Source organism: Oncorhynchus mykiss, unplaced genomic scaffold (genome assembly GCF_013265735.2).
Source record: "Oncorhynchus mykiss isolate Arlee unplaced genomic scaffold, USDA_OmykA_1.1 un_scaffold_119, whole genome shotgun sequence".
NCBI classification, from domain to species: Eukaryota; Metazoa; Chordata; class Actinopteri; order Salmoniformes; family Salmonidae; genus Oncorhynchus; species Oncorhynchus mykiss.
Window position 1 is genome coordinate 1,463,701 of NW_023493660.1, and position 14,020 is coordinate 1,477,720.

Consider the following 14,020-nt stretch of genomic DNA (forward strand, 5'->3'; position numbering starts at 1 on the left):
CTGATGTGATTGGCCAGGAGGTTAATACACGACCGGTGGGTCCCCCCCGCAGGACGTTTGAACTAACGTAGGCTAATGCGATTAGCATGAGGTTGAACTAACGTAGGCTAATGCGATTAGCATGAGGTTGAACTAACGTAGGCTAATGCGATTAGCATGAGGTTGAACTAACGTAGGCTAATGCGATTAGCATGAGGTTGAACTAACGTAGGCTAATGCGATTAGCATGAGGTTGAACTAACGTAGGCTAATGCGATTAGCATGAGGTTGAACTAACGTAGGCTAATGCGATTAGCATGAGGTTGAACTAACGTAGGCTAATGCGATTAGTATGAGGTTGAACTAACGTAGGCTAATGCGATTAGCATGAGGTTGAACTAACGTAGGCTAATGCGATTAGCATGAGGTTGTAAGTAACAAGAACATTTCCCAGGACATAGACATATCTGATATTGGCAGAAAGATTACATTCTTGTTAATCTAACTGCACTGTCTAATTTACAGTAGCTATTACATGCTATTACAAGCTAATACCATGCTATTGTTTGAGGAAGGTGCACAGTTATGTACTTGAAAATTTATTATTAAACCAATTAGGCACATTTGGGCAGTCTTAATACAACAGTTCATTGGATCAGTCTAAAAAACTTTGCAAATCAAATGTATTTATATAGCCCTTATTACATCAGCTGATATATCAACATGGCCAAGATGTTCAAATGTTCATAAATGACCAGCATGGTCAAATAATAATAATCACAGTAGTTGTCGAGGGTGCAACAAGTCAGCACCTCAGGAGTAAATGTCAGTTGGCTTTTCATAGCCGATCATTGAGAGTATCTCTACCGCTCCTGCTGTCTCTAGAGAGTTGAAAACAGCAGGCCTGGGACAGGTAGCACGTCCTGAGAACAGGTCAGGGTTCCATAGCCGCAGGCAGAGCAGTTAAAACTGGAGCAGCAGCACGGCCAGGTGGGCTGGGGACAGCAAGGAGTCATCATGCCAGGTAGTCATGAGGCATGGTCCTAGGGCTCAGGTCCTCCGAGAGAAAGAAAGAAAGAGAGAATTAGAGAGAGCATACTTAAATTCACACAGGACACTGGATAAGACAGGAAAAGTACTCCAGATATAACAGACTGACCCTAGCCCCCAGACACAAACTACTGCAACATAAATACTGGAGGCTGAGACAGGAGGAGTCAGGAGACACCGTAGCCCCATCCAATGACACCCCCGGACAGGGCCAAACAGGCAGGATATAACCCCACCCACTTTGCCAAAGCACAGCCCCCACACCACTTTTGGGATATCTTCAACCACCAATTTACCATCCTGAGACAAGGCCGAGTATAGCCCACAAAGATCTCCGCCACGGCACAACCCAAGGGGGTCTTGCCAACCCAGACAGGAAGACCACGTCAGCGACTCAACCCACTCAAGTGACGCACCCCTCCTAGGGACGACATGAAAGAGCACCAGTAAGCCAGTGACTCAGCCCCTGTAATAGGCTTAGAGGCAGAGAATCCCAGTGGAGAGAGGGGAACCGGCCAGGCAGAGACAGCCAGTTCGGTTCGTTGCTCCAGAGCCTTTCTGTTCACCTTCACACCCCTGGGCCAGACTACACTCAATCATATGACCCACTGAAGAGATGAGTCTTCAGTAAAGACTTAAATGTTGAGACTGAGTCACACTGATACCATCTAGTGGCCAAAATCTATTTTGCGCCTGGGCTGGAATAATACATTATGGCCTTTTTCTTGCATTTCAGAGATGATGGTAAAAGAAAAAATGAAAATAAATTGTTTTTTTCTTTGTATTATCTTTCACCAGATCTAATGTGTTATATTATCCTACATTCATTTCCACAATCTTCAAAGTGTTTCCTTTCAATTGGTACCAAGAATATGCATACCCTTGCTTCAGGCAGTTAGATTTGGGTGTCATTTTAGGTGAAAATTGAAAAAAGGGGTCAGGTTTAAAGAGGGCTGCAGACAGGTACATACAGATAGGAACAGTCTCATTGACTCCAGGTCATGAAATATCAAGTCCTCACCAGTAACAGGGCACTATATCTCTGGCTGTGTCCCAAATGGCCCCCTACATAGTGGTCAAATGGCCCCCTACATAGGCCCCCTGTTATTATACAGGTCTATTGGTCTTACTGACCGTGAGCCTGTCGGTCTCCTGACTAGACAGTCTATTGACCGTGAGGGAAAGTGGAAACGTCGAGGATATGTTGGTTTAGATTTAGTCTGAAATTGTGACGCAACAATACCAGGTCTAAATGTCATGGAAGTAAAAAAACATTTATTGACATGTTTTTATTAAATAAAACCCAGACAACAACGTGTAATATAAATAATGAAAAGTTATATAACAAATGTACAGACACCTTAATGGAATGAGTGTCGTTTGTTTCTATAAAACATAAAATATACACAACTCTGTATTTTCACACATCAAGTATGAATCATTTAATCTAAAACTCATTACAATATTTTATATTTACAATTTGATAGCTTTAATATGGAGGCGTGTTTGTCACTAGGTACGGCTGTAACTGCTGAACACAGTGGGCAGGTTGTCAACAGGGTAGACCGTAGGGCCGGTCTTCATGGTGGGGGGGCCGTTCGATAGAGTCCAGTCACATTGCAGTGTCAGCTCTACCAGGAATATCTTCAGGAGAACCTTGGCAAACTCTTTCCCGACACACATCCTGGAGCCGCCGCCGAACGGGATGTAGTTGAAGCGCGAGGAGTCCTCAGAGGATCTGTCCATGAACCGCTCCGGGTTGAACTCCTCTTTGTTAGGGAACACGTCGGCCACGTCGTGGGTGTCACAGATACTGTAGATCACGGTCCAGCCTTTGGGGATCTGGTAACCCTGGAAACATACAACAGCCCTGTTAGACAACTGGTCTGGAGTTTCAGTCACTATCCCGTCAGATTAGTATTGTATTCAAATCATCTGTAAAAAAAAAGAAAAAAGGAGGACTTACATTGAGCTGGAATGTCTTCAGTACCACTCTGAAGCCTCCAGGTACAGGGGGGTTTATCCTCAAGGTCTCTTTGATGACACAGCCTGTATACTTTAACTGTTCCAACACCTCAATGTTCACATTCTGCCCCAGCAGATCCACACCTAGTTCCTCCTGACAGAGACACAGAGAGAGAGAGCGGAGAGAGAGCGAGACAGAGAGCGAGACACACAGAAAGCGATAGAGAGCGGAGACAGAGTATTATTTCACAATTATTCCATAAGCCAATGAGATCTAAAGGACGTTATCAATGTCCTAGTAAATGACTGGATGAATATGGATTGACTGAATTGATGATTCCCGGCTATAAATAACGGGTTCTTACCTGCTGGTGCAGTTCTTGTCTGAGTTTGTTGAGCGTGTCGGGGTTGAGTCCCAGGAACATGACCAGTGAGGTGGCTGTACTGGCAGTGGTCTCATGGCCTCCAAATAAAAGCTCTGTGGCCGACTCCTTAATTGCCTTCAGATAGAGAGAATTATTTTGTTTTACTCACCGAGCAAAGATTCTTATAACACCACAGCTGGTTTAAAATGTACATCTATCATCTGTTTATTTATGCATGAAGAATAACTTGATAAATGTGTTTTACTCAACCTTTATTTATCTAGGCAAGTCAGTTAAGAACAAATTCTTATTTGGTTACTGGCCCAACGCTCTAACCACTAGGCCACCTGCCCTCCCCCAACGCTCTAACCACTAGGCTACCTGCTGGTTACTGGCCCTACGCTCTGGCCACTAGGCCACCCCTCCGCTCTAGCCACTAGGCCACCCGCCCGGCCCCTACGCTCTAGCCACTAGGCCACCCGCCCGGCCCCTACGCTCTAGCCACTAGGCCACCCGGCCGGCCCCTACGCTCTAGCCACTAGGCCACCCGGCCGGCCCCTACGCTCTAGCCACTAGGCCACCCGGCCGGCCCCTACGCTCTAGCCACTAGGCCACCCGCCCGGCCCCTACGCTCTAGCCACCCGGCCACCCGCCCGGCCCCTACGCTCAAGCCACTAGGCCACCCGCCGCCCATACGCTCTAGCCACTAAGCCACCCGCCCGGCCCCTACGCTCTAGCCACTAAGCCACCCGCCCGGCCCCTACGCTCTAGCCACTAAGCCACCCGCCCGGCCCCTACGCTCTAGCCACTAAGCCACCCGCCCGGCCCCTACGCTCTAGCCACTAAGCCACCCGCCCGGCCCCTACGCTCTAGCCACTAAGCCACCCGCCCGGCCCCTACGCTCTAGCCACTAAGCCACCCGCCCGGCCCCTACGCTCTAGCCACTAAGCCACCCGCCCGGCCCCTACGCTCTAGCCACTAGGCCACCCGCCCGGCCCCTACGCTCTAGCCACTAGGCCACCCGCCCGGCCCCTACGCTCTAGCCACTAGGCCACCCGCCCGGCCCCTACGCTCTAGCCACTAGGCCACCCGCCCGGCCCCTACGCTCTAGCCACTAGGCCACCCGCCCGGGCCCCTCCGCTCTAGCCACTAGGCTACCCGCCCGGCCTCTCCGCTCTAGCCACTAGGCTACCCGCCGTCCCTACACTCTAACCACTAGGCTACCTGCCGCCCCTCCACTCTAACCACTAGGCTACCTGCCTCCCCTCCACTCTAACCACTAGGCTACCTGCCTCCCCTACACTCTAACCACTAGGCTACCCGCCGCACCTACACTCTAACCACTAGGCTACCTGCCTCCCCTACACTCTAACCACTAGGCTACCTGCCGCCCCTCCACTCTAACCACTAGGCTACCCGCCGCACCTACACTCTAACCACTAGGCTACCCGCCTCCCCTACACTCTAACCACTAGGCTACCCGCCTCCCCTACACTCTAACCACTAGGCTACCCGCCTCCCCTACACTCTAACCACTAGGCTACCTGCCGCCCCTACACTCTAACCACTAGGCTACCTGCCGCCCCTACACTCTAACCACTAGGCTACCTGCCGCCCCTACACTCTAACCACTAGGCTACCTGCCGCCCCTACACTCTAACCACTAGGCTACCTGCCTCCCCTACACTCTAACCACTAGGCTACCTGCCGCCCCTCCACTCTAACCACTAGGCTACCTGCCTCCTCTCCACTCTAACCACTAGGCTACCCGCCGTCCCTCCACTCTAACCACTAGCCTACCCGCCGCCCCTACACTCTAACCACTAGGCTACCCGCCGCCCCTACACTCTAACCACTAGGCTACCCGCCGCCCCTACACTCTAACCACTAGGCTACCCGCCCGGCCCCTCCACTCTAACCACTAGGCTACCCGCCCGGCCCCTCCACTCTAACCACTAGGTTACCTGCCGCCCCTCCACTCTAACCACTAGGCTACCTGCCGCCCCCAGCCTCTCTGTTGTTGAAGATGGGGATACATGTATAGAATAAAGTATTACCTGCATGCTGAACGGCTCATCACTGTTCCTACTGATGTCTATCAGCTGTTGTAGCGCGTCTCTGTGTTTCACCTCTTTACCACTGTCTATTTTTTTCTGGATATTCTCCTCGATTTTGGAGTGGATTACATTTCGGGCTTTCAATCCCTGTAGATAAAATATGTATTTTTTTAAACATTAATTTAGGCCCTGACAATATTCTGAATACATTGTTTAAAAATGTCATAGAATTAGAATTGAGTGCACCGCTACTTACCCGGTACAAGCCGCTGAAGGGGACATCGACCGGAAGGGAGAAAAGGTTCTTGATCATCTCTTCGAACGCCTCCACCAGCTCCTGCTCGTCGGTCTTGATCTGGTCCGGGTCGAAGCCCAGGAGGATCCTCATGGCGATGCGGAACATGAGGCGCTTCATCTCGGGGTAGACTAGAACGTAGGAGTCCTTCTCGAGCCATTCCCTCACGGCGCTCCTCACCTCCTCCTGGATCACCGGGATGTAGTGTTCCAAGGCATCCCGGGAAAACGCTCTCATTATAGCCTAAAATACAGGAGCAACTTTCCGTTAAGACGGGAGGGACATTAAAATAAAACTTTAAATAAGTGCAGATTTTAGCCAAATATCTATGCGTAAAATCCTACATTTTATTTGCTATTTTAAATGTTGTATTAATGAAAAAAAATAAACGCACCTTCTTCTTGTTTTTATGCTGGGTCCCGTGCATATTGGAGAGCGTGTCCGATCCCAAAATAGTTCTGACGGAAGCGGGCCACTGCACCGCGACAAGTTTGTGTTCACCCAGCAGAATCTGTCTGACGTTGTTCGCTCCCATGACGCGCACCGTGGGGTTGCCAAAGAGATGCGTTCTGTAAATGCATCCATACTTCTGCCGTTTCATCCGCAGGAACTTTCTCCTCTGCAATAAAAGGAATAAATAAAAATGCTTTGTTTATTATCAACGGAAACCATATACACCAACAGGTTAATATTATACAATATTACTATTATTAAGTTTGAAAAAAAGTGTTATAATTACCTGGAGAAGGAGTTGGAGCGTCTCGCCAATGAAAGGTAAGCCCATGGACCCAGGAGGGAGAGGGGCTCGACAGCTGGGATCCCGACCACGGATCAAATAAACCTCCCATAACTTCACCGCGACTAAAAAGAGAAAGATTGGAAGCACAATCGTGCACAAAAGGGTCGCCACCAACGTGTTCAAAGCCATTGTCCTAGTGCGCGTAACGAGTCGCGTAACCAAACCAACTATAAACGTGTGAGGACTTTTAGGTGGAGCAAGAGTTTGTTTGCTACTGAAAGTCTGGGTGTTTTCTACGGCCTTTTTATACCCTTTCCCCCAGGTCTCGGCCTTCTGTTACCTTGGCTTGGCGACAGAAATTAGTTCACACAAAGTTCATCTTTAATTGTTGTGTCATCTCGCTCCGCCCACGGAGTAGCAGCTTCTCCAAAACCCCATTTGTTACAGGCGCATTTTAATACCACCTCCTGTTGGAGACGCACAATCAGGGATTTAACTCTGAAAAGGTGTTAAGTCCCTCTAACAATAGGAACCATCCAAGGTTCTTTGTTGCAAATATTCCGCAGTTTAGCCTCATTACATGTGATGAGTTCTGCATGTAATGCCCGGGGCGGGTCTTAATTGAACTGCTTTCAACACATTTCAATTAGCGCTGTTGGTTCCGAATTTAAATAATTTCCTTAATCCCCCTTTAAATTCCCCTTTAAATTCCAACACACGTCTTTGCTTTGTTCGACCCATGCATTAAAGCATTAAACAATCGTCTAAAAGATTTAATCCAGCATTTAGTTGGAATAACCAAGTTGTTTATATTGTATTTTATTAGGCTATACGAATTAATGACAGTTGTTTGGAGGCTAAACTGACAAGTTTTTCTTTTGAGAGTTGGAGACGTTCAGTGACGTAGTGCGCACCCTGGTTAAACTTGTCTAATCTAGAATGAGACTTTAACCTGTTGTCTGTCTTGACTACCGTTTCCCTCTGCAGTCGGTGACGCTGCTCTGTCTGTATCTGTGGAAGGGCCTCTGTTATAAAAAATGATATCTTGCTTGCAGTGGGTTCAAACTTGGGTCAGTTGGTGGGAAATAAAACAAAATGTGTCTTGGTGTTAACAAGGTTACTGGGAGGCTAAACATGTTTATGACAGCTATAACATGGAGCGGACAGGCGACTCAGCCAGTCAAACAGGAGACGGCGTGGCTCCACATTTTACAGCGACACGTTCTACATTTCCCGTCCCCCCATTCTCTCTCTCTCTCTCTGTCGGGTCGCACCGATGTGCTGAAGCGTTGCCCTGCAGTTCACCTCCTCACTATGTATGGAGTAATCCATGCTAATAGCTTGAGGAGAAATAGCCCATAAATATAAGGATTTCTCAGGCGTTTAAATGCACATTTACTGATTAAGAATTCAACCACATAGCCTATCCAAGACACCGAAGGACGTGTATTATGACATTACCTTACTGCACGTTTGAGGGCATATAGGTTATTTCAAACAAAGCTACCCCCCGGTGAATAAGAACATTGTGTGAAATAGTTCCGTGATATGATGTCCTTACTCTAGTCCACACTGGTGTCAGCTGAAGTTCAAGAGTACATCACTCACTGTATATTCAGTCCATACGGACACATCATTTAACTCTTTTAAACAGGTGGTCTTTAAAACGTGCCTTTTTAATAGCCTATAAAACCACCATCTGACCCGTGACGAATCATATATTTCCTTTAGATAGACCAGGACATTGACTTAAATGGCCACCGGTGATGTTTTTCGTGCTTCCCGTCCCACAAAATGCATAGCTATTACGCGCGCGCCTCTCTGTCTGCGTGTGAGAGAGAAACAGAGAAAGAGATTGAGAGAGATGAGGTCTGTGTCGGGGGGCGCATCGTCAGCGATTAGCTGGAGGCCGGAGAGGCTCTGCAACGCCGGGAGGGGGATCTCTCCTCATTCCCAAGCGCTGACGCTGACCTGCCAGTGCCCTACACCACGGACCCTGACATCTCGGTGAACTCCCGCGCACCAACCTCGCCAAGTTCACTGTCCATCAAATAACGAGATAGGGGACCGGGACCGGGCATGAACGAACACCAAGCAGCAATTACAGAGGAACAGTTATTATCTCCCGCTGTCGGTCAATCACACAAATCAAATAAAGCGGTAACAGTCTAATTGGGTCAAGAGATAAAATGGCTTCCCACTTGTTGGAATAAAACATTTTAATTGGATCCTTCTGCTTAATATTATCACCAGTAGCCTGTGACCTACTAGGATAATGTAATATATTATCACTAGTAGCCTGTGACCTACTAGGATAATGTAATATTATCACTAGTAGCCTGTAACCTACTAGGATAATGTAATATTATCACTAGTAGCCTGTAACCTACTAGGATAATGTAATATATTATCACTAGTAGCCTGTAACCTACTAGGATAATGTAATATATTATCACTAGTAGACCATGTAACCTACTAGGATAATGTAATATATTATCACTAGTAGCCTGTAACCTACTAGGATAATGTAATATATTATCACTAGTAGCCTGTAACCTACTAGGATAATGTAATATATTATCACTAGTAGCCTGTAACCTACTAGGATAATGTAATATATTTTCAGTAGTAGCCTGTAACCTACTAGGATAATGTAATATATTATCACTAGTAGCCTGTAACCTACTAGGATAATGTAATATATTATCACTAGTAGCCTGTAACCTACTAGGATAATGTAATATATTATCACTAGAACCTGTAACCTACTAGGATAATGTAATATATTATCACTAGTAGCCTGTAACCTACTAGGATAATGTAATATATTATCACTAGAACCTGTAACCCACTAGGATAATGTAATATATTATCACTAGAACCTGTAACCTACTAGGATAATGTAATATATTATCACTAGTAGCCTATGTAACTTACCCACTAGGATAATGTAATATATTATCACTAGAACCTGTAACCTACCCACTAGGATAATGTAATATATTACCACTAGTAGCCTGTAACCTACTAGGATAATGTAATATATTATCACTAGTAGCCTGTAACCTACTAGGATAATGTAATATATTATCACTAGTAGCCTATGTAACCTACTAGGATAATGTAATACATTATCACTAGTAGCCTGTAACCTACTAGGATAATGTAATATATTATCACTAGTAGCCTATGTAACCTACCCACTAGGATAATTTAAGACAGATCAAAGATTTTTCAGCATCGTTCATTCAGTTTCTTTTTTAATGACCACACATCTTCCATTAAAACCTCGATGTGTCTCTCTCATGCGCTGCGTAAAGGGCTCCTCTGTCCAATTATAGAGGGAGGAGATTTGATTTGTAGGTTTGCATGACGTATGTGCAGTTGGAGGTGCTGTCACAACAGGAGAGGGTGGGGGTGTGGGGAGTCAGGAGAGGGTGGGGGTGTGGGGAGTCAGGAGAGGCTCAGCGGTTCACCCTGAGGTCAGTCCCTCCACCGACCCAGCGGCTGGAGGTACAGCCATTCCCCCTGTCAGGTCTAATGTCTCTGGGCTTGTTTAAGGGAGGGAGGCTCGGTAGGTGGAGTTATACCCATCCTGTGAAAAACACCCTCAAGTGTTGTTTTTTTAGTTGAATGGGAAACAATGGGCCATTTATTATGTCAGATTTGTATTGAAAGGAAAAGGTGTGATAGGAGAGAAAAGTGGATCAGGATTTAGAATGGGATTCATGTGTAAACAGGTTGGGCCAACCACTGATTTAGAATGGGTTTAATGTGTAAACAGGCTGGGCCAACCACTGATTTAGAATGGGTTTAATGTGTAAACAGGTTGGGCCAACCACTGATTTAGAATGGGATTCATGTGTAAACAGGTTGGGCCAACCACTGATTTAGAATGGGTTTAATGTGTAAACAGGTTGGGCCAACCACTGATTTAGAATGGGATTCATGTGTAAACAGGTTGGGCCAACCACTGATTTAGAATGGGTTTAATGTGTAAACAGGTTGGGCCAACCACTGATTTAGAATGGGATTCATGTGTAAACAGGTTGGGCCAACCACTGATCTTTGATACCAGCTCGTTATTACCACATAACACATCGCAGGGCGCACGGAAAGGAAGCCAGACACGTCCCAAAAAGCACTCTATTCCCTATATAGTGCACTACTTTACACCAGCCCTCCCATAGTGCCCTACCTGGTCAAATGTAGTGCACTAAAAAGGGGATAGCATGTCATTTGGAACTGAGACAAAGGTTCTTGGTCTGTTTCTGTCTTCTTCACCGACAGGGGAAGATCCTTCTTATTTAAAGTATAGGTACAATGGGAAAGTATTCAATTTGATTAACTTTGTCAAATTTACCAATTAAAAAAACCCAACTAGGACAAAAGGAATGTTTCAGGTTGGTAAACTCTATTACATAATTCCCTCATCACCTGGTCATTATATAAACATCATGTATATAAATGCTCTATAAATAACACTTTACATCCTCTATATAAATGCTCTATAAATAACATTAGACTTTACATCCTGTATATAAATGCTCTATAAATAACATTAGACTTTACATCCTGTATATAAATGCTCTATAAATAACACTTTACATACTGTATATAAATGCTCTATAAATAACACTTTACATCCTCTCTATAAATGCTCTATAAATAACACTTTACATCCTCTATATAAATGCTCTATAAATAACATTAGACTTTACATCCTCTATATAAATGCTCTATAAATAACACTTTACATCCTCTCTATAAATGCTCTATAAATAACATTACACTTTACATCCTGTATATAAAAGCAATACAAACAGTATATTAGAGAGACAATAGCTACATCAATCTGCAAGAGGACATCCAACAAACTCAATGGAAATGCTCCCATATAGTCCAGGAAGAGTTGACATATTTATTAACAAAGTAGTTTAATTTATTTCTTAAATCATAGGTCATCTTCTCCATAGGAATACACGTATTAATTTCAGAGGGACGTCTTGGTAATTGGTTGAAGGGGAATCTGATTTCTATGTCAATGCAACACATTTTCTTGCAGTGGTAAACGGGGCGATATTCTGTACGTTTGATGTTGAAGTTATTCCTCAAATTCACATGTTGTGAAGTTACCCAGAATGCATATTTCAGGGACAAGTGGGAACGGGACCTCCGTAATAAAAGCTCCCTCCCTTGAGCTCGAGGGCGCCGGGATGCCCTGCATTACGCACACCTGCTTCCCTCGTTACGCGCATCAGCGATTCATTACACTCACCTGGACTCAATCACTCGTGTTATTACCTCCCCTATATCTGTCTGTTCCTCAGTTCTATTCCCCGCTTCTGGATTAATGTTCGTTTGTCGTTGTTTCCCGGTTCTGTTCCTGTCCTGTTCCATGTCTGTGTAAATTAAATGTTCAACTCTCTGTACCTGCTTCTCATCTCCAACGTCAGTTCTTATAAAGTGTATCTAGAGTGGATGGTCGCTGACACACTATCTTGTCATTGGTCTGACCACAGCCCCTCATCAATTATACTATTCAAATCAGAAGCTCTCTTGACTTATGCACATCTGGTTTTTGGCCATTGATGCATTAGCGACTCTGGATATAAATCTACATCAAAACTATGAAATAACACATATGGAATCACGTAGTAACCAAAAAAGTGTTAAACAAATCAAAATATCTGGAATTGATTTCTTTCTTAATGCATTTGAGCCAATCACTTGTGTTGTGACAAAGTGGGGGTGGTATACAGAAGACAGCCCTATTTGGTAAAAGATCAAGTCCATATTATGGCAAGCTCAAGTAAGCAAAGAGAAACGACAGTCCATCATTACTTTAAGACATGAAGGTCAGTCAATACGGAACATTTCAAGAACTTTGAAAGCTTCTTCTAGAGCAGTCGCAAAAATTATCAAGCGCTATGATGAAACTGGCTCTCTTGAGGACCGCCACAGGAAAGGAAGACCCAGAGTTACCTGCGCTGCAGAGGATAAGTTCATTAGAGTTACCAGCCTCAGAAATTGCAGCCCAAATAAATGCTTCATAGAGTTCAAGTAACAGACACATCTCAACATCAACTGTTCAGAGGAGACTGCGTGAATCAGGCCTTCATTGTTGAATTGCTGCAAAGAAACCACTACTAAAGGACACCAATAATAAGAAGAGACTTGCTTGGGCCAAGAAACACGAGCAATGGACGTTAGACCGGTGGAAATCTGTCCTCTGATCTGATGAGTCCAAATTTGAGATTTTTGGTTCCAACCGCCGTGTCCTTGTGAGACGCAGAGTAGGTGAACGGATGATCTCCGCACCTAAGGAGGACCAGTACCTAAGGAGGACCAGTACCTAAGGAGGACCAGGTCCTAAGGAGGACCAGTACCTAAGGAGGATCAGGACCTAAGGAGGACCAGAGCCTAAGGAGGACCAGTACCTAAGGAGGACCATTACCTAAGGAGGACCAGCACCTAAGGAGGACCAGCACCTAAGGAGGACCAGTACCTAAGGAGGATCAGAACCTAAGGAGGACCAGTACCTAAGGAGGACCAGTACCTAAGGAGGACCAGGTCCTAAGGAGGACCAGGTCCTAAGGAGGACCAGTACCTAAGGAGGACCAGTACCTAAGGAGGACCAGGTCCTAAGGAGGACCAGTACCTAAGGAGGACCAGGTCCTAAGGAGGACCAGTACCTAAGGAAAAAAGCGCCCTGTGGTTGATGCTCCTAGCTAGCCCTGATGCCCAGTTGGGTCCGTTTCTCTCTAAAGCGCCCTGTGGTTGATGCTCCGAGCTAGCCAGTTGTGTCCGTTGTTCTCTAAAGTGTCCTGTGGTTGATGCTCCTAGCTAGCCCTGATGGCCAGTTGGGTCCGTTTCTCTCTAAAGCGTCCTGTGGTTGATGCTCCTAGCTAGCCCTGATGGCCAGTTGGGTCCGTTGTTCTCTAAAGCGTCCTGTGGTTGATGCTCCTAGCTAGCCCTGATGGCCAGTTGTGTCCGTTGTTCTCTAAAGCGCCCTGTGGTTGATGCTCCTAGCTAGCCCTGATGGCCAGTTGGGTCCCGTTGTTCTCTAAAACGTCCTGTGGTTGATGCTCCTAGCTAGCCCTGATGGCCAGTTGGGTCCGTTGTTCTCTAAAACGTCCTGTGGTTGATGCTCCTAGCTAGCCCTGATGCCCAGTTGGGTCTGTTGCTCTCTAAAGCGTCCTGTGATTGATGCTCCTAGCTAGCCCTGATGGCCAGTTGGGTCCCGTTGTTCTCTAAAGCGCCCTGTGGTTGATGCTCCTAGCTAGCCCTGATGCCCAGTTGGGTCTGTTGCTCTCTAAGGCGTCCTGTGGTTGATGCTCCTAGCTAGCCCTGATGCCCAGTTGGGTCTGTTGCTCTCTAAAGCGTCCTGTGGTTGATGCTCCTAGCTAGCCCTGATAGCCAGTTGGGTCCGTTGCTCTCTAAGGCGTCCTGTGGTTGATGCTCCTAGCTAGCCCTGATGCCCAGTTGGGTCCGTTGCTCTCTAAAGCGTCCTGTGGTTGATGCTCCTAGCTAGCCCTGATGGCCAGTTGGGTCCGTTGTTCTCTAAAGC

The 14,020-nt window shown here is 46.1% G+C and overlaps 1 protein-coding gene across 1 annotated transcript; it reads right to left on the reverse strand.

Annotated features, from left to right (window-relative positions):
• Positions 1-2,284: 2,284 nt before the first annotated feature.
• LOC110515447 (cytochrome P450 26A1) lies at positions 2,285-6,986 on the reverse strand. Its single transcript, XM_036972084.1, has 7 exons — positions 6,451-6,986; positions 6,106-6,330; positions 5,673-5,954; positions 5,417-5,563; positions 3,360-3,494; positions 2,996-3,148; positions 2,285-2,880 (listed from the first exon to the last, which is right to left on the reverse strand). The coding sequence occupies exons 1-7, from the start codon at positions 6,637-6,639 to the stop codon at positions 2,542-2,544; spliced, it is 1,470 nt and encodes a 489-aa protein (XP_036827979.1). The 5' UTR covers positions 6,640-6,986; the 3' UTR covers positions 2,285-2,541.
• Between the last annotated feature and the right edge of the window lie 7,034 nt (positions 6,987-14,020).

Excerpts from the sequence above, each read along its gene's own strand:
- LOC110515447 (XM_036972084.1), bottom strand. The coding sequence starts at position 6,639 with ATGGCTTTGAACACGTTGGTGGCGACCCTTTTGTGCACGATTGTGCTT. Across the intron at positions 6,331-6,450 it reads CGCTCCAACTCCTTCTCCAG|AGGAGAAAGTTCCTGCGGAT; the intron begins GTAATTATAACA and ends CTTTTATTGCAG. Across the intron at positions 5,955-6,105 it reads AGCATAAAAACAAGAAGAAG|GCTATAATGAGAGCGTTTTC; the intron begins GTGCGTTTATTT and ends CCTGTATTTTAG.